The 24,182-nt window shown below is 44.8% G+C and overlaps 1 protein-coding gene across 7 annotated transcripts in view; it reads right to left on the bottom strand.

Moving 5' to 3' along the window:
* Clec16a (C-type lectin domain containing 16A) overlaps positions 1-24,182 on the bottom strand; it is a 234,270-nt gene that overhangs the window by 175,173 nt on the left and 34,915 nt on the right. For all 7 annotated transcript variants that reach the window (XR_003377160.1, XM_005349306.3, XM_013347335.2 and 4 more), the window contains 3 exons: positions 22,265-22,439; positions 20,964-21,017; positions 17,930-18,043 (listed from right to left, as the gene is read on the bottom strand). Coding sequence is in view for 6 of the 7 variants with exons in the window: in XM_005349306.3 (XP_005349363.1) it covers positions 17,930-18,043; positions 20,964-21,017; positions 22,265-22,439 (343 nt within the window). In the remaining variant the exon portion in view is untranslated. The remainder of the gene's footprint in view (positions 1-17,929; positions 18,044-20,963; positions 21,018-22,264; positions 22,440-24,182) is intronic.

Here is a 24,182-nt window from a genome sequence, read left to right as displayed (position 1 = left end):
GCTTCATGGAAATGTCTGCTGGAAACTATGGGCCTGTAGGCCGAAGATGGATGCCCCAATGGTACAGAGAAACTTTGGGTGACTGTCCAGGCAGCAAGATGTCTCGGTCATTTCTAGAGTTTGGAAGTTGCTTATTTCTTGTTTGCTTAGGTAATATTGTATCTTTCTGGAGTCTTTGATGGAGTTGAAGAATAATTAGTTATAGTTTTCCTTAGTTACGATAAAGATTATTATAATTTTTACTTGATAAGTATTTTGTTATATGTAATTTTGCTATGTTAAGTTAAAGCCTTCATTTTTTTTTTTGTTTAAACAGAAAAAGGGGAAATGATGGAGGAAGGTCATTGGTTAATTATAATAAAGAAACTGCTTGGCCCTCATGGGTTAAAACATAGTTGGGAGGAGTAAACAAAACAGAATGCTGGGAAGAAGAAGAAGTGAGCTCAGAGGCCATGCTCCCCTCTCCCAGGCAGACGCGATCAATGAAGCTCTGACCCAGGATGGACGTAGGCTAGAATCTTAGCTCTGACCCAGGATGGACGTAGGCTAGAATCTTCCCGGTAAGCGCACCTTGGGGTGCTATGTACATTATTAGAAATGGGCTAGTCCAGGTGTGAGAGTTAGCAGAGAAGAGGCTAGATATAATGAGCCAAGCAGCATTTAAAAGAATACAGTTTGTGTGTTGTTATTTTGGGGCATAAGTTAGCCAAGCAGCTGGGAGCCGGGTGGTAGGAATGCCAACTCGCAGCTCCTACAACAGCTGGGCAACTCAGTGAGACCCTATTTCAAGAAAAAAGGAAGGCCTGGAATGTAGCTCAGTGGTAGAGTGCTTGCCTGGTATGTGTGATGCCTCAGTGTATTTCAGAATGTGCATGTACACGTGTGCATAAGAAATGTTGCCTTTTACCAGGCCAGCTCTTTGCACCCCAAGCATCAATTGTCTACCTAACAAATATTCTGGTGTGCTCTGTACGCCATCTTTCTGAGAGGTCAAACTGTTATCACCTCACTCAAAGTCTCCAGCAACCCACGAGGCAGTACTGTTGTTCCCATTTTATACATGAGGAAGCAGCTTCAGAATACTGAATGATCTTCCCAAGGTCACCAAGCCAGGAGGAAGTAGAGCCTCAAATCTACACACTACCTGCATAGCTGCTAACACAGTGACAACAAAATATTATTATAATTAGCATTTTTTGAGGGGGAGGGTTGAAACAGGTTTCAAGTGGTCCAGACATGCTATGCAGTAGATGATGACCTTGAACCCTGGATCTTTCTGCCTCTACCTCCCAAGCAATAGGATTACAGGCTTGTATCACTGTGGCCACTTTATTGACTTGTATTTATAGAGTAAAATGCTACATGGCTAAGGAACTAGAACAGCAGCATGCCTTGCTATTACAAAAGCAAGCTGGTCATGTGCCAGCTCTCCATGTAAGAGAACTTGCTAAGTGTCAATGAGTCAAAGTCAGACCAGCTCCATAGGAAAATGTTTTCTCTAGGCAGAGAAAGGCAGAGGTCTCAGAGAAACAAAAAAGGCCCCTGCCGTCAGGGCATCCTATACTCCCATATCTCTGTCTTTACAACCATGATATACAGAAAGTATGGGTTTATTTTACAGGTGAGGAAAATCAAGGCTCGGAAGGGTTGGATTTGTTCAGTTACTCAAGTTCTGGAACTGTAGAGAATCCATCAGCTCCAAAGTCCAAGCGCTTCTTCAAATAGCAGTACCTTACCCAGAAGCCTCCGCAGTTTAACATTTAGAGTTCTTTAAAATGTGTATTATAAACTGAAGATGGTGGCATGTGTAGTGATGCCAGCACTTGAGAGATGGAGGCAGGAGGACCAGAGCTATTCTCAGCTACAATTCAAGTTCAAGGCCAGCCTGGTCTGCACAGAGACCCTTTCTCAGAAAGGAGATGGGGTGGATGGGGCATGTGCATGGTACTGAGCACATGGGGTACATACCTAGGGAGACTGAGGCATGAAAATCATTTGGACTCAGGAGCCTTATTAAGGCCAGCCTGAGTAGAACAAGATTCTATCCCAGGAGGGAAAAAAAAAAAGGAGTTTATCCATGCAAATACACTTGTCTAAAAAAGGAGCAAAGACAAAAGAAATGGATTTGTCTGGGTCAGGACTTTGATTGAAGTGTTATTTTTCCAGACTCTGAATGTTCAGACATCAATTTGTCACTTAAAAGAAGGTTTAGAATAAACTTTTCCATTATTTTGGCATGGATTATCTATCTTATGAATTTGTCCCAAGCGCCACCAAGTATATTCTGGAGGGAGAGGGACAATATACCTTGCCAATAAGTGGAATGTGCTCAAGGAAAACAGATTAATTTCAATAATGTCCAAAATAAAACCCATTTGAGAGCTAAATTAGCATCCAAATACAAACATTCATTTTTATTTGCCCATTTTGGATTATTCAACCACAAAAATGACAGATAAATTGAAATGTGATTCTACTATCCAGAAAACGCAGACAATACATTACAGAGTTGGAGAATGGGCATCTGAGCATGTACCACTTGCACCGCTTGACAGACTGCATCCATCAGAGCTCAAGCAAGATGCGGTGTGGTAAGTGCAGCCCTGGGCTGCACTCTCCTGGAGATGATTCCAAGATGAAGTGGCTTGCTTCTGTCCATCACCATCTGCTTGTAGTGAGTTTTAGAGCATGCCACACAAAAACAGGGCTACCAGAAACAGAAACTGAGGCCAAACACACACAAACACCTATATACTATGAGTTAAGGACAGAGATCCACATGAATGGCTATGGCAAATCTTCCCTAAATGCTAAAGGGCTCTAATGTTCAGAACAACTGGCAGAATAGAAGAAAGGAACATAAGGGGCTTAGGGCTGCCAGAATGGTTTGAAGGCCAGAACCACTACCTCATCTCTTTGCCTAAAACACATGCGAAGAAATTCTAGCCTTCTAGAATCAAATGAAATCATGGATAGAAAGCTCCTTCAGATCTGAGCCTTCAGTTCAGTGGTAGAACCCTTGCCCAGAATGGATGAGTACTCTTGGCTGGGTCCTGGTGGGGATGTGGGTATCACAAAGAAGGAGAAGAAGGAAGGCAGACAGAGAGAAGTTCCTTCAGAGAGAGGAACAAACAGCACACATGCAGCACAACAGTAACCCTTCCCTTCCCAGTCTCAAAAGAAAAAAAAAAAAAACAAAGAGAAAAATCACCTGCAAGAATTAATGCAAGGGAAGGAGTGGAGCTCATTATGATCAAAATCACTGTATGAAATTCTCATAGAATAAAAAATGTTTTTTTAATTGGATGAATTCAGATGGGTGTAATGGTCCATTGTCTTTGATCTCAACATTCAGAAGGCAAAGGCTGACAGATCTCTCTATGAGTTAGTTAGAGGTTAGCTTGATCTATACAGTGAGTTCCAAGTCGACTGGCCCTTGTCTTTAAAAAATAATAATAATAACAAATTCAAGAACTTTCCAAGTGAATCACTTTTCTGGGTAGCATTGAAGTGAGGGCAGGGAGTGGGGAAATTTTAAGCTTTAAAAATGCAGCCAACCGGCAATAGCTAGAGACACCTAAAGGTCCATGGATGAGGGAGGGTTATACAACCGGCAATAGCTAGAGACACGTAAAGGTCCATGGGTGAGGGAGGGTTATACAACTCATTGCTGGGGTGGGATCCATGGAGATCAGTGGTTCTCAACTTTCCTAAGGCGGTGACCCTTTAAAACAGTTCCTCATGTTGTGGTGACCCCCAACCATAAAATTATTCTTGCTGGTATTTCATAACTGTAATTTTCTACTATTATAAACCATAATGTAAGTATCTGATATGCAGGATTTCTGATGTGTGACCCCTATGAAAGGGTTGTTTGACCCCCCCCATGGGCCATGACCCACAAGTTGAGAATCACTGATGTAGATGCTAAAGATTGAGGTCCAGGCTAGTGAGATGGTCCAATGGGTAATGTACTTCCTGAGCTGCTGACTGACCTGCACAACCCCCACTTTGGGCTGAGACTGACAGGTCCTAGAACTCAAAGTGAACCACGTATTCAGGTCTACCTCCCTGGTGAGTACCAAGTCCTGGCTACTGTTTACAACTATGTCCTCTGTGGGTTTCCGTTTTCTCATCCATCAAGGGCCATGATGTCAGTTTCTCCCTTGAGAGCTGCTGAGAAGTACAAGAGGCAGCCATACCTTCTGTCACCCTTTGCAGAAAGTGCCTCTCCTCTAATGCAGTGAATATGTGGGAAAGTTCCACACTGTTCTGAGTACTTTGCACACTTGCCTTTCTTTGGCCTTTTGAATGGGAAGTTCAAATCCAGAAAACCTGGCACCAGTGTCCAGCAGACCTCCACTCCTTCCCACAGCATTTGCTATGCTACCCAATAGGCCAGCTCCAGAAGCACTGAAGGACACTGAACCATGATATGGGTGTGGTGGTACATACCTATAATCCCAGCACTTGGGAGGCTGAGGCAGGAAGACTGTAAGTTCAAGGTCAGCCTAGGCTACTTGGAGAGACCAGGTCTACAAGCCAATAAACAGATTTGCACATCTGGCTACCAGGAAAAGCAAATAGCAAGTACTATGTAGAACAAAAGTTTGTGAGTTTAATTTGTTCTGGGTTTCTTGGTGTTGTTGCTGATGTTTTTATTTTTGGTAGAACTGGGGATGAAACTCGAGGCCTCATACATGCCAGGTAAGTGCTTGATCACCAAGTTAGCAATACCCTAGTTCTCAATTTGCATTTGAATCTAATATATACAGAGACAAAAACTCACAGAGGCCACAGTTGTCTAGGTTTTCACCAACTGTAATCTAACTTTATTGGCTGTGGCAAGACTATTCTCATTCCAGAAGAAGGTGATGAGAAAGAAGACATCAAACAGCGCACATATGTTCCATGCCAAGAGGTTGAATGACATCAGGCTCCTGAGCCCAAACTGCATCATACATCCAGAATATGTGATTGCAGTCACATCTGATGTGGGATGCCCTTCTGTACATGTGTTGCTTTTATTGGTTGATGAATAAAGCCGTTTAGGTCAATGGCTTAGCAGAGTAAAGCTAGGCAGTAAGTCCAAACAAAGATACAGAGAGAGAGTAGGCAGAGACAAGAAGACACTATGTATCTGCCAAAGGACAAAGATGTTGGAACATAACCAATAAGCCACAGTCTTGTGGTAATAAAAAGATTAATGGAAATGTGTTAATTTAAGATATAAAAGCTAGCTAGGAATATGCCTGAGCCATAGTTTTTGTGTGATTATTTGGGTCTGGGCAGCTGGGAAACGGAGCACAGGCTCCATTGAAAAATGGTGCACCATGTTGGGAGTCAAACATAGCATGACTAATAAAAACCCAGAGACAGAAACTGGGGCTCAACTTGAAGGTCAGAAAAGCAAAACAGCCAGCCATGGGTTATTACCTTGACCTCAGTCCAAAATGGTGTTCCTGCCTCCAGGAAATCTCAGAACGAGTTTGAGACTGAGAGCTGCCTCCTCCCGTTTTATAATCCTCTCTAGTTCTGGGATTAAGGGCATGCACCACTACTGCCTGGTTTCTATGGCAAGCTAGTGTGGCTACTGGGATTGATGCCTGGTCTGTAAAGCTGGTCAGTGTGGCTGTTTTACTTTTCTGATCTTCAGGCAAGCTTTATTTATGAAAATACAAATGAAATGCCACTACATACATCAGGGAGGTGATCTGAAAATGCTGCCAAATTTAATGGAGGCTATATCCATTACCAGCAGCACTGACAGTACAGGGACGTAACCTGATAAAGCACCACTCACCTGGAAGCAGGACAAACTTGCACAGCTCAGGGACTCCAGGGTCCATGCTTAGCACCCAGGCTCTCAGATAATAAGGCAAAAGATAATGAGCTTCCTGGGAAGTAGCCTAGGACCCGTGATCAGCACCACAGGGGACTAGCCTCATCTCTTGCTCTCTCCACCCCATGCCATCTTCTCCCTCCCATTCTCAGCCTAGCTCTAGTGTCCTCCTGGAACTGTGTCTTGCATTCAAATAAGAGCAAATAAATGCCCATGAGAGTAATGAATTTCAAACTAGCCTCTTTAATCAATCTAATATCTCATACCCGCTCATTAAAGAATGGCATGTGAAGTGGTTATCTGACATTTATTTAGGAAGAGTGTTTTTAACATGTACTCTAAGAAAGTATTACAAGGAGTGAACAGCCACCCGGTGGGATGCCCCACTCTCTAGGACCTCCCCAGTGGGACAAAACCCTGGGTCCCTCTGCCAACACCCTTGGCTTTTCTAGCCAGCCAGCTGAGAGTTTCCTGCAGCTAGGATCCCCCAAACTCAAACCTATCCAGCTGCCATCCAAACTACTAGCCACACCCTGCCCCCAAACCTGCCTATCCTCCTACAACCTCGGTGGAACTCTGAAATACAGCTTGCTCCAAGACTGACAGGACTTAAGAGGGACTAAGAGCTTGCCACAACACTTAGGAGATTAAGAGAGAGCACCAAGAAAGCATATCAGGAGAGAAGACCAATAGAGCAGGCATACAGAGACCTCAGAGGCTTTCTGAGACAGACATTGACAGTACAGAGCAGACCAAGAAAAACTCCCAAACACTCAGACAGCCACAGCAAGGATTGGACCAAGACACAAAGACACTGTCAGTCTCATTTGAAGAAAGAGATAGTTGGTGCCAATGCAAGAATTCCTCCAACAACCTAAAAAGCAACATGGTTACACCAGAACCCAGCGGTCACACAACAGGAAGACTTGATCATGCTAACCCAGAAGAAGTAGAAGAAAATGACTTTAAATGTAACTTTACAAAAATGATGGAAAATTTTATAGAGAAAATGAAAAACTCCCTTAAAGAAATGGAGAAAACAAACAAAAAATTGGAAGAAATTAATAAACCCCTCAAAGAAACCCAAGAAAACAAAGAAAAAACAATCAAACAGGTGAAGGAAACAGTTTAAGACTTGAAGACTGAAACAGAGGGAATAAAGGAAATACAAACTGAGGGAATTCTGGATATGGAAAATCTGGGTAAACAAAGAGGAACTACAGAGACAAGTATAACCAACAGAATACAAGAGATAGAAGAAAGAATCTCAGGTGCTGAAGATACTATAGAGGAAACAGATTGATTGGTCAAAGAAAACATTAAATTCAACAAAGTCTTAACACAAAACATCCAGGAAATCTGTGATACCATGAAGATACCAAACCTAAGAATAATAGAGGTAGAAGAGGGAGAAGAACTCCAGCTCAAAGGCACAGAAAATATATTCAACAAAATCATAGAAGAAAACTTTCCCAACCTAAAGAAGGATATCTCTATGAAGGTACAAGAAGCTTACAAAACACCAAATAGACTGGATAAAAAAAAAACACCCTCACCATTTAATAATCAAAACAAAAAAACATAGAAAGAAAGAATATTAAGAGCTGCAAAGGAAAAAGGTCAAGTAACATATAAAGGTAAACCTATCAAAATTATACCCAACTTCTCAGTAGAAACCACGAAAGCCAGAAGGTCCTGGATAGATGTCCTGCAGACACTAAGACCACAGATGCAAGCCCAATCTACTATACCCAGCAAAGCTTTCATTCACCATAGATGGAGAAAACAAGATATTCCATGGCAAAAACTTGGAGCTTGTTTTCTTCTTGGCAAAACTGGCCTTTGGGCAAGGAACTGCTCATACATCAACCACTGACAAAATGCATGATGTCCGAACAGGACAAGCAGGATACAAGAAAAAAAGGACTGTCAAAAATTGCCAAGACAGGGTAAGATGATTTTGAAAATTTTCCTGCCCCTAAAACTGGTCTATCAGTTACTCTAGGTCTTAGCCAAAGTTGGCTGTTACACATTTTGGAAGTTGCTTGGTTGTACTTCCTGCTTACTCAAGTAAGATAGTTGTAGTTACTTTCCTCTTATGATTTGGCCATGTTATTTATAATACAAGACTTAAACTCCTTTAGATAGGATAATTATTGAAACATTTATCATGTTTCTTGCTTGATATTGTTTATGCTAGTTGTAATTCTATTTTATACCTGATATTTGTTCTTATTGTTTATAATTTTGTATTAGGCTTAGAACTTTCTTATTTAAACAAAAAGGGGAGATGCTATAGGAATTCCTAACCCCAGTGGCCTTTAAGTTATCTGCCCACTTGGGAGTGGCCTCTTATACTATAAATGCTGATGCACGCATCCGGCCTCTCTCTTCTGGCTGTGGGATTTGGTTGCTGTTCCCCTATTCGAGTGGAGGATTGTGATATGTGACTCTACCTCTAAATAAAAAACCCTTTATTATACTCAAAAAAGAAAAGAAAGTATCACAAACCCCTGGACAGTGCTGCCTGTTACTCCTGTCATCTCAGCAGGACACTGTGTTCCTGCATCTCATCCAACTGGACATGATCATCACAACATTGTCTATGTGTTACTTTCATTGGTTAAATAAAGAAGCTGCCTTGGCCTTTTGATAGGCCAGCCCTTATGTGGGTGGAGTAGACAGAACAGAATGCTGGGAGGAAGAAGGCAGTGAGGCAGACGCCATGGCTCTTCTCTCCGAGATGGACGGTAGTTAGACTCATGCCGGTAAGCCACAGTCAAGTGGTGATACACATTAATGGAGATTGGTTAAATGAACATGTAAGAGTTAGCCAATCAGGGGCTGGAGACAATGGGCCAGGCAGCAATTTAATTAATAAAGATCTCAGTGTGATTATTTTGGGCATAAGCTGGCTGGGAGCTGGGCGGGACGAAAAGCAAGCCCGTGTCTGCTTACAACAATGAGTCCCAGCAAATGCAGCTCTTTAATGTGACTTCTGCCTTGTGCATTGTTAGTAAGTTACTATATGCTCTTTAAGTTTGCTGAAAGCCAGCTCCGGGAGTCCTGTTCCAGACTCCAGTATGCTTATTTCAAGTGTTCTCCAAGGCCCTTTGTCTGGGATGAGCTGGCCCGTTGTCTATCAGTGACAGGGAGGAACAATAAAATAGCCTGAGAATAAAGATACTGTGCCCTTGAGAATAGCTAAAAGGCCAACTCTTCCCAACCACAGTTTATTCCACGATATAAAAATGCCTACAAAAGGAATGGTGTTGTAGAATATTATTTTAAAGTGTATTACTTTTGTTTATGCTCTAAAATGTTTGTTTATTGATGCAAAGATGTGTTTGATTAAACAGAATTCACCTTTGGTCAGGAGGCTGAGTCAGCAACGAGCTGTCAGGAAGTGGTAGGGAGGAGCCAGGTGGAGAAAGGGTTTTTAAGGAGGGGAGCAGCATTCGGCTTCTGGAGAGCTATGAGTTACTTGCTATTTAGCCTCTCTGGGGAGCAGAATTCCACCTCAACCTTTGAATCTTGAGTTCTTTAGAAGGACAGAGATTTAGTTAAGTTTCCTCCGTAGCTTTGAAAGAGTTGTGCCTGAGGGAATTCCCTCAGGCAGCAGCTCTTGCGACCTAACTGCTCCTGATAGCTGTGGAGCTGGAGTTGCTGATTCAGATGGCCATGGATTAAAAGGCAGCAACAATTTAAAAAAGAGGACAACAGAATGGGAAGCTAGGGCTCCTTCATGAAGAGAATGTTCCCCTCTGCCCAGAAATTTCAACTGGGAACTCTAGGCTGTTTCAGCAAGCTTCTTGATCCAGCAGAGTCACTTCTGCTGGATGACTGTATGCAACCAATTTGATGATGTTAGTAACTATCTGCTATTTTTCTTTTACTTGGAAGCCTCACCCAAGGGGATGCTCTGCTCCACCCAGAACTCTCAATGGGAGGCTCCTGCTGGCTACCTCAACGAGGCCTCCCCAGACCTTTTCTGCTGGATATTCAAGTCCTCAATTTGATGTTGCTTTTGTTTGCTGTCACAATTAGGCTACATCCAAGTGGTCTCTGCTGGATGCTGTTAAGTCCCTAATTGGATAATGTTTAGCCATATATCTAATGCTTCTCTACTACTTGCTATGGATTCTCTCAATTGTTTGGTATATATTTAATAAATTCTCTCATCTAACGCTGAAATCAAGCTGTAGATAATCTCTAGACCATAAAGAACATCTTTTCGCCAATAAGTCTTCAAAATTTGTTTGCAGGCTACAAGAAAGGCATTCCAGGATGAGGTGTTGAAAGCCCATCAGAGGTCAGTAGCAACAATCTCAAGCCAGTTAGGATCTGCTGATCACACAGCATCAGAATGCTCTAGGAACTGGTTCAATCCACCTACAGGAGAGCTGCACTCCCCTCGGGCATGAAGAAGAACTGATGCCCCTCTGCCACTACCATCACCAGAAAGGCAGGGACTCACTCACCCAGTTGTTGTCTCACAGTCCCCCCAAAGGGAGACCATAGTCAGCTAGGGGTGTTTCTCTGCTCAAGGACTCTGGTACTGACCAGTAAGATGTCTGTGGCTTATTACAGGTGAGGTGTCTAACTCCTCCCTGGGAACTGTTAACTCAGTACACTTCATTGCAGGAACCATGGCAACCACTGGGAACATACCAAGAGAGGAAAAGGCCCCCCCACGTACCTCTGCATCAGCATCTGAGTACTCCAGTGGCCCAAACGCTCCACATGCCCTCACCAACCTCATCTCTACTACATATACCTTGCTATACCAGTCACTGTTCCTCCAACTCCAGATATATCATATCTTGGGGCCTTTATACCCCACTTTTGACCAAAGTGTTCTTCCTTTAGGTATCATCATGGTTCCCTCTCTCCTGTGAGTCCAAGCTCACAGGTCACCTTCCTACCACTGAAGGGCCTGCTGTGAACACGCTACTGTGACTTGTCCCATCTCCTCATGGCTGCTGCTTTCCTGGAGCCCATCCGTATCTGCTTGTTGTGATGGTTGCTATAGATAGCACTGTTTCTCTTCCTATGAGACAGGGTCCTGGATTTACTCACTGGTGTATCTCCAGTGTCCAGACTGACACCTGACATGGGGGAGATACCTACAGTTATCTTCTGAAGAGATGGATAAATACATTGACCTACATTAGAGTAACTCAAAGTTTTGTTAAAAACTATAAGCACCCAGAGAGGCCACTCTGGTAATAAAACCCAGCAAAGACCCAGCACATACATACCAGAGGCAATAAGTATCTCGATGGTCTGTTCCCACCCAGATCTCTTATTTGAGGTATTACATGGAAGAAGTTGCCAGTGGCTCAGTGCAGACCATAGAAAGTCCCCATTCAGCAGGGAATGTACACTACCTCCAACTGCAGAGCCTCACCAGCTGTGTGGCTGTCCACCAGGCTATTGCTTCATATCACAGGAAAACACAGAAAAGCTGGCTAGGATCCCTTACCTCACAACTTTGGCCACTCAGATATTCCTTGTTGGACCAGGAGCAGGGCTCTGATCTTCATTCCAAGTCACCATCAGCCTTGGAAGAGCTTCCTGTCTAGAGTCTCAATACACTAGGACTCCTGTCAATTACCCAGCCCACCTTCTGCCAGGGAGAGACCCCAAAGCTAAGGCAATGCTGTCTTCCTTGATACAAGGTGCACTCTGACTTTATCTTCAGATCGATCCTCTTCTTATAGGATGTCCAGGAGCTGGAATTCCACAGTGACTGCACAAAAAAGGCCATTCTAAGGTCCAATTCTCTTGTGAGAAATGTATGTGATTGAGTTAATGTCTTGACTCTAGAGGTCTGTTTGTTCCTTTTGGTATTCATAGACCTCTTCCCAAAGCCCCTATGTTCCTTGAAGTTCCAAACCCAGCTGGGAAGGCAAACTCCTAAAAAGGCACATAATGGGACACCCAAATTCCAGAGTGGCCCTGTGAAAGGCACAAAGACCCCCCAGGATGGTCAGTGACACTCTCAGCCAGCAAGCACCTGATCCAGAGAAACCAGGCTCCTGATTCAGATGCTGGGCCCTCCACACCTTATCCTGGTGGAGTCTTCTGCTGAGCAGAGAGCCCAGCTACTAGGAATGGTGGGAGTGACAAAGAGATGTGTAGCTAACGTATAGGTGCACGTGCATGCACTCATGACTCCAGGGAATCAATCAGGTACCATCCCAACTGGCTCACCTGACACAGAGATAGTCAATGACAACTTGAGGGTGAAACCTGTTCTGTCTCTTAGCCCATATTCTGAACTCCCAGCTAGCCAGTCTGGGCACATACATTAGTGGTAAAATACTTGGGCCATCTAGAGGTGAAACCTTGGTGGTTAAGTTGGAGAGCTCAGAGAGAACACTGAGAGCTGAGCTTACTGTCACCAATGGCAGTGTTTAGTCTTGGCGGCCTCTATTACTGTTGTCACTGTTTTTTTTTTTTAAAATATTTATTTATTTATTTGTTATATATACAATATTCTGTCTGTGTGTATGTCTGCAGGCCAGAAGAGGGCACCAGACCTCATTACAGATGGTTGTGAGCCACCATGTGGTTGCCGGGAATTGAACTCAGGACCTTTGGAAGAGCAGGCAATGCTCTTAACCACTGAGCCATCTCTCCAGCCCCCTGTTGTCACTGTTGATGCTTCTCCCTTTCAAGCCTTTGCCTGCTTCTGAAGTGCTTCCCCAGGTACCTGCTAAGTATGCTTCAGTGTGGACAACAACGTGCCAGCCTATCCATGGAGGTAGGACCCAAATAAGGGATGAGGTTATCGGACAGCCTCACCCACCATACCCACACTAACTGGTGCTAGACTTCAGAACAAACACCACACACAGCAAGGGATGCTCACTACAAGGCCATGCTTATTACTCTACTTGTACAGACAATGAGAATGAGACCTAGAGATGCAGACAAACTCAAACTGTGACACCTAGGACTTAAGGTACTGCTGCTGTTCTACTCCAGAGCACCTGGATACCTCTGCATGTAGCATATGATTAGCACAAGAAACGGCTCACTCTGAGGCTCTTCCAAACCTCACAGGATGGACTCAAAAGTGACTCCCTGATCTGAGTCTTCCCAAGGAAGCCATGAGAACTCTTGTGACTCTGCGACCTTGCCATCACTGCCTCACTTATTCAAATACCCTTGAAGCTATCTAGTAAGCCGTATGACAGCACAGGTCTCTGTGCTCACAAGGGTGGGAAGCCAGTGAGGTTATAGGGTACATGTAGAAGGGACGCAAAAACTAAGGAAGTTGTGCCATTGAAAAAGAAGGGAAAAGATCTCTTTCTTAAAAGTACTCTTCCAGGCGTGGAGGCACACACATGTAATTTTAGCACTCATGAGGGTAAATTAGAAAGAGGATCAACCTAAGACCAAGCAGGCTGTGCTACACAGTAAGTTAAAGGTCAGCCTAGACTATGCAGCAACACTCTGTCTTTGGGAGGCAGGAAGCACCTACAGGTAATGAAGCACATCTCCAAGTTCAACCCATATCCACTCTGCAAACATTCGAAGAGGCTAGCTTCTTGGACATGAGCAGTAGTTTAAATGAGAATGGCCCCTCACAAAGACTCATACATTGGAGAACAATTTAGGAAGGATTGGGAGGTATGGCCTTATTGGAGAAGTTGTGTCAATTAAACGCTTTCTTTTATAAGTTGCCTTGGTCATGTTGTCTTTTCACAGCAACATAAAAGTAACTAAGACAGCATGCATCCTCTGAGAGGAGCTGCATGCTCTGCATTAGCATCCCAGAGAGATCTGGTCCTCAGCAGGAGCCATATGATGGTAATGCACAGGAATGTCAATTCGACATTCACATGCCTATGCTGATGTGTGTTAAATTTAACCCTAAATTATAGCCCTTCAGAATAAGTCTGCTTTTGTCCAATTTTGGTTTGGGTTTGTGAGAGTTCTGCTGGTAAAAATGAAGTAATACCAGTAACTTATCTACAAATTACAGGAAGGAGAAAGTAGGGTAAAAAAGACCAAGAAACTTAAAATGGGTTTGATCAACCACATCCTAGCCAGGCAGGAAACAAGAGGAGACTGTTCTCATTCACAGGGAAGGAGGGCCATTTGCACAGGACTTTGATAAAAAGTCACAAATGATGGTCATCTTGCTAGCTGTTCCAGGATTTCCAACTGCAGGCATCAGAAGGTAGGGCATTGATCTCACACCCACAGAGAAGCCAGCCTCTCATGTACTAGCTCCTTCAGCCACTCATACAACCAGCGGGTGTATCTCCCACAGTGGAGGCTGGACCTCTACCCCAAGAGGAGGCCATGAAAAAAAGGACATACTCCCTGAGTATGTCCTCACATCCTCTGAGAGGTGTCCAGTAACCATCTGCTCTGTGCTTTGACTTAGGCTGCAAACCAGGGCTTGTTGGCAGTGTCCTGCTTGCGGCCAGGTACTGTAGCTCTGAAGGCAATACCAAGGGTAAAAACAGAGACAATCTCTCTGTATTATTTCTTACAACTGCATGCAAATCTACAATTACTCTAGTAAAAAATGCCCTCTAGCAGTCTGCATGCTTGCAGATGAATTAACAAAGAAAATGGGTATAAATAATTACTGAATGATTAGTCATAATGGGACATTTACATTATTCCTTTCAAAGTTCAAGGAACATTACAGAGAAGGCAGGAAAAATAAGAGCTAGAGGATGGAGTGCTACGCTATGGAAAACTATGTCCCACACATGACATGGCCACTCCACTCATGAGCTCATAACTGCTGTGATGACTGCATAAGACCTGACCACTAACATTCTGTCATGGAGTCGGGGGACGGGGACTCACAAAGCCCCACTCCTCCCTGATGACATACAGGCAGTCAGTGGTAGCTGAGAGGAGAGGCTCCAGCTCCAAAGGTCCCAGTCCCCTATGAGGACTTATCTGCAATGATGTTCTGGGAAAGGCAGAAACACCTTCAACAGTGGCATAGCCACAGTAAGTGGCCTGTGCTCCTGTATGCAGCTCTACTGAAACTGGTATTAGGGGAAATAAAAACGGAAAGCAGAAAGGGAGCTAGTTGGAAAAAGAATGCAGCCCATCAGGAGTGAGATGGGGCAAGAGAGTCAAATAGGGGTTGAATATAATAAAATATTTTATATGCATGTATGAAAATGTCAGTGAAATTTGTTATGTATAATCAATATATGCCAATAAAAAATGTAAAATTAAAAAAGAAAATGGGTTTATAGACATATTATTCAGCTTTTAAAATCTAAGGAAATTTGGCAATAGATAGTAAAACCTTGATGAACCTCGAGGACATAATTCTACAAGTAGTAGAAAGAAATAGGTATAGAAAAGAAACACTACATGGTTCCACTTCTTTACGAGGAACCTAAAATTATCAAACTCATAGAAGCGAGGGTGGGATGCTGTCTGCAGGAAGAAGGAAGAGGGAAGGGTTCAAAAGGAATAAAGTTTCGGTTTAGCAGGTGGCTCTGAAGCACGAGAGAACACTACAAGGGCCTACAAGATGAATGAGTTCAAGAGATCTGACATGAGGTATTTATTGGTCTGTTGATAACAATAATGCATTATGCATTTAAAAGCTTGATAAAGGGCTGGGAGATGGCTCAGTCAGCAAAGTGCTTGCCATGCAAAGACCAGGACTTAAATTTGAGTCTCCAGCACCACACTGGAAACAGGCATCATGTTGTGTACCTGTACTCCTAGAACCGTGAGGCAAACAAAACACAGTTCCTGGGAGCCCACTACCCGCCAATCTAGCTGAATCAGTGAACTCTAGGTTCAGTGAGGGGCTTGTCGCAAAGAAAATAAGAAAGTGGAAAGCTCTTTAATCCCAGTACTCAGGAGGCAGAGGCAGGTGGATCTCTTTGAGTTTGAGGCCAGCCCAGTCTATAGAGTGAGTTTCAGGACAGACTCCAAAGCATCAGAGAAACCCTGTGAAAAGCAATGGAGGAAGACATATGAGATCAACCTCTGACCTCGGCATGCACATGTACATGCTCACACATACACACTCACATATTGGCTAAGAGGGTGAAACTCATGTTAAATGTTCTTGCCATAAAGTAAAATAACCTGTGAAAGCAGCACCCCAAGAACTCTGGGTTTATCTCTTGCAACCCCAGAGGGAAGACATTCTGGGAAGAGCCTGGGCAGCTATTCTGGGGTTTGGAAATAGTATCACACACACTATTCCAAAAGGGCCTAAGACATTTTAAACTGTTATTAATACAAACAAAGTTCAATTAGCAGCAGACTGGGTGGGAACAAGGCAAAATAACAAACATGTCTCTTGGGGACAGCCTCTGAGATGGTTCCTGCAGAAATGTATGTAACAGGGACCAGATTGCCTAACCACTTCACTAGTCTCCAAAACTCTGAACTCATAAGTAAAACTCTATGCTGGTAACTCATAAGACTTTCTTTTTTTTTAAAAAAAAAATATTTATTGTATATACAGTATACATGCATGCCTGCAGGCCAGAAGAGGAAACCAGATCTCATTACAGATGGTTGTAAGCCACCATGTGGTTGCTGGGAATTGAACTCAGAACCTCTAGATCAGCAGGCAGTGTTCTTAACCACTGAGCCATCTCTCTAGCCCATAAGACTTTCTTTTGGTCACTTCAAGAATAAACCAAGAAGCCTGAGGACCAGGCTGTGATCTAGCTGGGCATTTGCCTAACACTTGGGATCTATTCTCTTTGTTCTTACTTACAGTCTCTGGAACCCAGCTCACTTTCCCCACTTTCTAAGTGGAAAGAAACAACTTGCTCAAGGTTATCCAGCTAGTAGAAGGCCGGACAGCTGGCTGGGGCTCTGCTCCTTGTTCTGCGTTGGTTCTGCATTACTGCATCCATTCAGCAAAACCTACTTAAGTAGTTATAGAAAAGTCTGGAAAGATGGCTCAGCTATTAAGAACATCTGACTGATGCTCTTGCAGAGGTCCAGGGTTCAGTTCTTAGCACCCATGGAAGGTGGCTCACAACCACCCATAACTCCATCTCCATGGGACCCAATGTCCTCTTCTGGCCTCCACAGACACCTGCACACACCTGTGCACACAAAAGCCTTCCATTCCATCTACAAGATCACATCGCACTCATACATGCAGGTGGACAGTACCATTTCTACTGTGCCCCACATACTCATGTAGGCCTCCTGCTGGAGCACCAGTAATGGAGATAAGACCTCATGAAATAGTCCTGGTACAAGATGCTCCCTGATTCTCTCAGATGCTTGCAGGAACTCATGCCACCGCCTGCACAACTGCAGATATGATAGCAGCCACAAGCAACTGAACAGGATAAGACCTCTGAGGAGCGGGGTGTATGGTCCTTTCCAGGAGTGGACATGCTAAGGTCACAAGTGGATTGGGAAAGAAGGAACAAGTTGGGACAGTCTCAGGTAGCATGGGACTCAGAAAGAGAAGTAGGAGGGATGACATCAAAGCATTGGGACAAGCAGGAAAGAGTCCAGGAAGTCATTCCTGGCCCCAGATGTTTCCCTTCCTTAGTGTGCAAAGTGCAAGGCTAAGCTCTGCAAAACGTAACATGGCTAGACATACTTAGTCCATCGATTTTAGTAATTACCCCAAAGTCAAGAACTTCTGCTTCTCTGGAAACAAGATGACTTGAGAATGACTTCAGGCTGGATGGGACAGCAGCTGTGTACAAGGAAAACTGTCCAGATTGCTGAATTGGTATGTTCTACCATTCTCACACTGGCCCTGCATCCCTCACAGGTGATCACTACCCAGCCTCTAAGGATAAATATGTCTTAGATAGGTAGTTCTCTCAACTCTCATTCCGTCCCAGAAATAGTGCCTTGTACACACAACATCTAAGGACCACAAGTTATCCATTTAGCAACACCCAACTGATCAAATGCGTTGCTGATGCTGGACTCCAGATTTTCCTAGGTGTACATCTGAAGACTCTGACTAGATTCCCTATGTCTCAGAACACCTTACACATCATCACTTATGTATAATAAAATATTTTCTTACTTCAGAGAAATACAAATTAACAAAGTACTTCTTCTTATCAAAATGTAGACATGACTTACAGAACTTCTGGGAACATCCTGCGCAGGCTTTGTGTATGTCTCAGATAGATCGCCATTCAGGATAACTTCAGCCAGAGAGTTCACCAGTGGGGCGTGATGGATAATGAGGAAGACCTGGTGGAAGGGGGAAGATGGGATATACATTGAGGAGCTCAGTCCTCCATTCTCGTCCTTCCTGATTCAAATTACCCAGCTGAGGATGGGTCCCATTAAGGAGAAAGCAGCTGCTCAACTCTGAAGGACTCCCCCCTACCTCCGCCCACATTGCCTGTTTGGCTAGCTGTTCTTTCTTGGGAGTATATCAACATCATCACTGCACAAGTGGAGCCCTGTGGGAAAGCAGTGGCCTGGCCAGTACACTCCTTCCTTTCTGTGGCATGCTAGTGCCAAGTTCCAGCATAAGACCAGTCAAGTATTTGTAAAGGGACATAATGCTGAGATTCCAACACTGGAATTATCCCAAGCCCTGGTGTGGGTTTTAGCATGCTGGGTTACAGCAATGTTGTAGGTGGAGGCCACAGGATGTAAAGCAGAAAGTTCTGGATGTCACCTGCCTTGCTGCCTCATGCTCAGAAGAGTGACATTAGGAATCAGAGTGTTCAAAACTGACCTGCCAAGTTGGTCTAGACACACCCACTACCTTGTTTTAAAATGTAAAAGGGGGCCAATGAGATGGTTCAGCAAGCCGGGTAAACTGAGTTTAATGCTCACAATCCACAGTAGGGGAGAACTGACTGCTCTCTGACCTTCACCTGCACACCATGGCACAGGTGCTAACCGTGCTTCCTGCGCATACATGCTAATAATAAATTAAAAATATAAAGCAATAGATGCCAATAGATATAGTATAGTGTGTGGTATATTCACCCTATACATGGATCCCTGGCAGGTGTATAGATCCTAGCAGACAGATCTCCTGACTATGGACAGATCCCTGCCCGTGGATGGATTCTTGTCTGTGGATGGATTCCTGCCTATGGAGGGATCTCTGTGGGCAAATCTGCCTGTATACAGATCTCTGCAGATAGATGGATCTGTGGGTGGATGGATCCCTGCAGGCAGACAGGTCCTTGTAGGTAGTTGCATGTCGTGCTCATTTTCTTAGCTCTGAACCAGAAGCATGGTAGGAGGGATCTCCACAGGAGAGATGTGGAAGAAGGCCCAGGCCAGGCTATCTGCACCATGTTCTTATGAGAGGCAGCTTAGTTTTAGGGGATGGCATCACTTGTTGTACTAAATTACTGACACTGATGTGAGTTTTCATGGAAGTTATGCTGACAATATTTGTAAGCATGCATCAATTTTAAAGGGATGTAGATGCTTTAAGGATACAATGTTTAAACTGGGCTTTTAAGTTTTCACACATTTAAACTATTTTATAATTAAGCCAAATTACATAGTAGGGGAGGAAGGAAGAAGGGCTAAACATTTCTTTTTGTTTCTTTTTTCTTTTTTTTTTTTTTGAGACAGGGTCTCACTATGTAGTACTAATGGGCCTGGAACTTACTATGTAGACCAGGCTGGCTACAAATTCAAAGATCTGCCACATCTTGAGTGCTGGAATTAAAGACATGAGCCACCACATCCAACTAAGGCTCAAGACTTTTTTTGTTTTACATTTATTTATTTTTGTGTGCATGTGTGTGACCATGTGAGCACCGTGGCACGTATGTGGAGATCAGAAAACAGATAGAGGGAGGGGATTCTCTTATTCTACCATGTAGATTCCAGGTTTCAACTAGGGTCATCAGACTTGTCCTTAAGCACTTTATCTCTTGAGCCATTTTGCTAGCCCAAGATTTTGAGTTTAGAAGAGATCTATTTAAGGGCTATGAAGTCAAAGGAACAATGAATTAAAGTTGTGTTTTGAGAGACACTGAAAGAAATGATGAGTGGCTTGGGTCACCAGTCCTTCTCTAAGACAGCAAGAGATGCTTCTCAGAGAAGAAGCTGGAGGAGCAGCCACAGGAGTTGGTGACCATGTTCCTCAGAGGAAAACCTGCCTATGTGATGCCCCAACAGCTGGTGAATCATAAGAATGAGTTTCTTGGTTGGGCTCCTGTGGCTGAGCAAAAGAGTTTGGATCCTGCCAGACTCCCAGAACTCCCAGCAGGCTTGCAATGAGTCAGCACAAAAGTCTGCCAGGAGAAGCTGTCCTGTGTTCAGGCTGGTGGCACAGAGGGGCCTGAGACACGGCAGACCTCAGGCAGAGCTCTGAGCAAATAGAGCCTTCATAACAAGCAGTAGCCAGCTACACCAGAATCCAGTCCATCTTCCCACTGTGGGAAGATGGTAACTGGATTTCTTCTCAGGCCAGCAGTAGCTAGCATTACCCCAAACCTGAAACAGTAGGGGCTCCAAGTAGAAGGAAATCTCACTAAAGGGAATCAATCCTGGTATCATGGCAGACATGGGAACAGAGCTCTAAGCAAACATCTGGCTACTTGACAGCTGGGTAAAGTAGTCCACAAATCTGGACTGCGAGCAATAAAAATATTTCTAAAGTTATGTAACTGGGTCACTATGGAGTTTTTCCCCTTCTTGTAAATATTACATAATTACAAGATGTGAAGGAAGAAACAGTTGTTTAAGGAGGGAGGCAGGCAAACTGGCTCAAATCTCAGGCGATGGCTGCTCTAAGATCCCTTTGGAAGGTGATCTGGAACCAGAACTACTACAGCCCCTCTGCAGACAGCGCTAGCAAGGCTGTGCACTGGGCCACAGCTGTGAGTGTGCATTGTCCAGCAGCTGGGGCTCATTATTTCTAAGCACTGTGAACAAAACCACACAAGCCCACATCTCCAGTTGTTTGGGAAGCCTCATCTAGAACCAACAGCATGGTGCCAGGCATCATCTCCCTCTGCTTTCCATCTTCTACCATGAGATTGAGTCCTACTCTGTGTATGGAAAACAGAACATCCTTTTCCGTGTTCGGATTTTATTTCAAGAAAGGGGCCACAGAGCTAGATCAGCACCCAGGACATCCCACAGGACCCCGTCTGTGTAGGAGATGCTGGAGATGGAACAAACATACCTGGGAGAGAAGATAGAGGGACACTGGCAGGCTGATCTTTGGGCGCTCTCCTCCCTAGTAAAGAACAGAGGAAAAAGAGGTAGTCGAGTCATAAAAGGCAGACACAGACACAGAAGACCACAAGTCCTCCATTCAAACACTGTGCTAGTTAAAAGCCCACTCTGGGTAGACAGGTGCAGCGTGATCCAGTTCACATGGAGGCTAGCCTTTCCCCAAAATCCTGCCCCACACCCTGGTTGGGCAGCTGAGCCAGTGCAGGAGCTCATTTCCAAAGTCACAGAATGCTCACTCCCCAGCTGGGCACTGAGGGCCCCAGAGGACAGGGCCCAGGCCTATTTCAGGAAGAGCCCTTCACAACACAGGCAAGGTGAGAGGGACTTGGGGCTCTCTGGCCTCAGAAAAACAAAACAAGTATACAACAAAGTCAGCTCCTTGTTTGCCCTCAGCTTTAAGATGGCATGTCAGACCAGTCCTGTGGGGGTGGGGAGGGCGGATCTTAGGATCCAGATCTCAGTAGTACTCTCTTGGAGCTGCTGCAGTGCGGTCAAGACTCATGACCTCTTCTCCTGTATTACTTATTGACTGGAAGAATGCCCACGTTCTAGGTACAAAAAGATGCCATGCTAATGAGGTGTCCCTGCAGGGAGACAGCTGGTGGCTCTGCTCCTTATGAGGCCTCTGTTGGCTGCATCTGTGTCCCTGCTCCCTCTCACTCCAATCTTATCTCTGAAGGGACAAGCAAGGCTGCTCTCCCTGAAGTAACTTTTCCCTTAGGGATCCTGGAACCAGTCACTCATGGCATCACCAGGAGACAGGTTACACAGGTAGAATCCCCGTCCTAACCTAAGCCCACTGAACCAGAACCCTTGAGAGCAGATGGTATCCTAGGAAGTCACCATCCTCTACCCTATCCCTTGCCCCTGTGGAGGACTCAGGGGACCTTTCCCTGAGCATGCTCCAGCACTTTCTATGCATGTCACACAAAGGTTCTAGTGCTGCCTGATAACTGTCTGAGGGTAAACTCCAGTGAGCACCAGAGAAAGCTGGGGGAACGGCAGCACCTCTGGGAAGGGTGCACGGGCATTTATTCAAGGGTCCCTCGTTTCCTTCGGATACTAGGGATCTTAGATTTCTTGGCCACTTTCTCATCAAGAAGGGAGAACCAGTGAGCTCTGAAAGGTCTTTCCTTGGGATGTGAAGCTTTGTTGTAGACTCCCTGCAAAGGCTGCTCCAGCCGAAGGCAGCCCTGTCCCTCCCTCTCAGAAGACACTGCAGGAGGCAATGGCCAGCTGCAGACTCACCTTGTCCGGGTTCTCCAGGGAGTACACATAGAGGGGCAGGAAGAGCCTGTTGAGCAGGTGGTCTGTGAGCACATCGTTGAGGAACTCACAGTTGATGATCAGGATGTCATTGAGATAGTGCAGGTGGTCCAGGTGCTCAGCCACCAGGTCACTCAGTTTTCCCCGATTCCGGTGCCTGTGAAAGAAATGTTCCTTTCAGTCCAGAGGTCAAGGGGCCTTCGGCTTAAGCAGAAGACACATGTAGAGATACATTCACTCACACAGCCGTTAGTTAAGCTTGTCAATCAGGTAAGCTAGTGTAGGTATGGCCCCTGATGGGAAGACAGATGAAAGAATACTACACAGGACCACTGAGAACATTTGAGAACTTCTGGGGCTCTTTCTCCCAATGGCCTCTGCAAGGCACCCCACAATTGTGGGGGTAAGTTAAGCAAAGAAAAACAGTGCTGCCCTTATAGGAAGCCACTGCACAGGAGTATGCACTGGCCAAAACGGTGAGACCCTCAGACCCACAGATGAACAATACTAAGGGAGCCAGACCAAGCCAAGTGCTCCAGAGGACAGGTATGGTAGAGAAAGTAGGCCTTACTTTGCAGCTTCAGCCATCACATGGCAGGGACATAGAACAAGGACACACACTCCTCCTCAAGTCTGCTGGTGACTTCTGGGATCTTGCAGCAAGCAACACCTGTGCTGCCTGTGTTTTCAGGGTGCAGCCAAAAGGACAGAGTCAAAGCAGCCAGAACTAGACTTTATTTCTTCCAAAGCAGAAGGTGGACAAAGAGCACTTAGTTGGGAAGTAGGGGCACTGTGTTTGCATCAGCATCACTACTATTCAAGTTATAGACGGCCATTTCAGAAGACAGAGACTTGGAGGATAAAAACCAGAGGGGAAAAGAGCTCCAATGGGGCCATCACTAGTGTGAACACCCACTACTGACATTTGGGACTTACCACCTGACAGCTTGGTTTGCATGTTTTTTCCCCTCCCCCAGTCAATCTAAAATGTGCTTCATATCCTTGTAGGAGTAACGTGTGTCAGGTAGGTAAGTTATAGTAGGCTCAGATTTGCTTGCACATAATTCAGGACAGTTATTCCACACTATAACCACCTTCACTAGACACTGACAACAAAGTCACACTGCACAGCCCAAATATAATGAGAATCTATGAACCACCCCACCAAAGACTCAGAACACATACACAATGTTCCATACTCCTCCCTTATGATACCATCAAAAACTGGCTTTAGAGGGTTTTTAATATACCTCCCTTTTTGATGTTTTCCCGTAGAATTTTACTGAAGCAATAACATGGGTGGATTTAATGGCATTAGTCAGATCTGACCCAGCAGCTCCCCAACCCAGAGAAGGAACTGTGCACATGACACTGGGGACTAAGCCTGAAGCCTCATGTGTGCTGGGTACACGTTCCACTGCTGAGGTACATCCCTAACCCTCCTTTCAATTTACTGTGGGACAGAAGCTTGCTAAGGGGCCCATGCTGGCAACCTTGAACCCACTATGTAGGCAAGACAGGCTTAAGCCTCCTGAGTATCTGAGACGGTAGGCTTGAGCCTCCAGGTGCAGCGGAGAAAACCTTAAGCACTGGTTCTTTCTGGAGGTAGTCCCTCCTAGCCTTCTGTGAAATCTGCACTGACTTTCACTCTGTACCCCAGCCCTTTTAGATGCTGCTCACTGACTCCCCTTACCACAGAACTCTGACTCTCTATTGTCCCCCACAGTATTTTGGAATAACCAGAACTGCCATCATCATAACTGGCCACTGCAGATCTACAGACTATGAGTTCACGGCCTTCCCTGAAGCACATAATTTTTTCTGGAAGACGGTGCCTCGGTTCACATCTAAGGCTGTGATCCAATTGGGCTCTATTTTCCAGAAAGCCCCATTAGCCCCC

The sequence above is a fragment of the Microtus ochrogaster genome, chromosome 7 (genome assembly GCF_000317375.1).
Source record: "Microtus ochrogaster isolate Prairie Vole_2 chromosome 7, MicOch1.0, whole genome shotgun sequence".
Lineage (NCBI taxonomy): Eukaryota > Metazoa > Chordata > Mammalia > Rodentia > Cricetidae > Microtus > Microtus ochrogaster.
The sequence above is the reverse complement of the archived record's forward strand: the minus strand, read 5'-3'. Positions and strand labels throughout refer to the sequence as shown.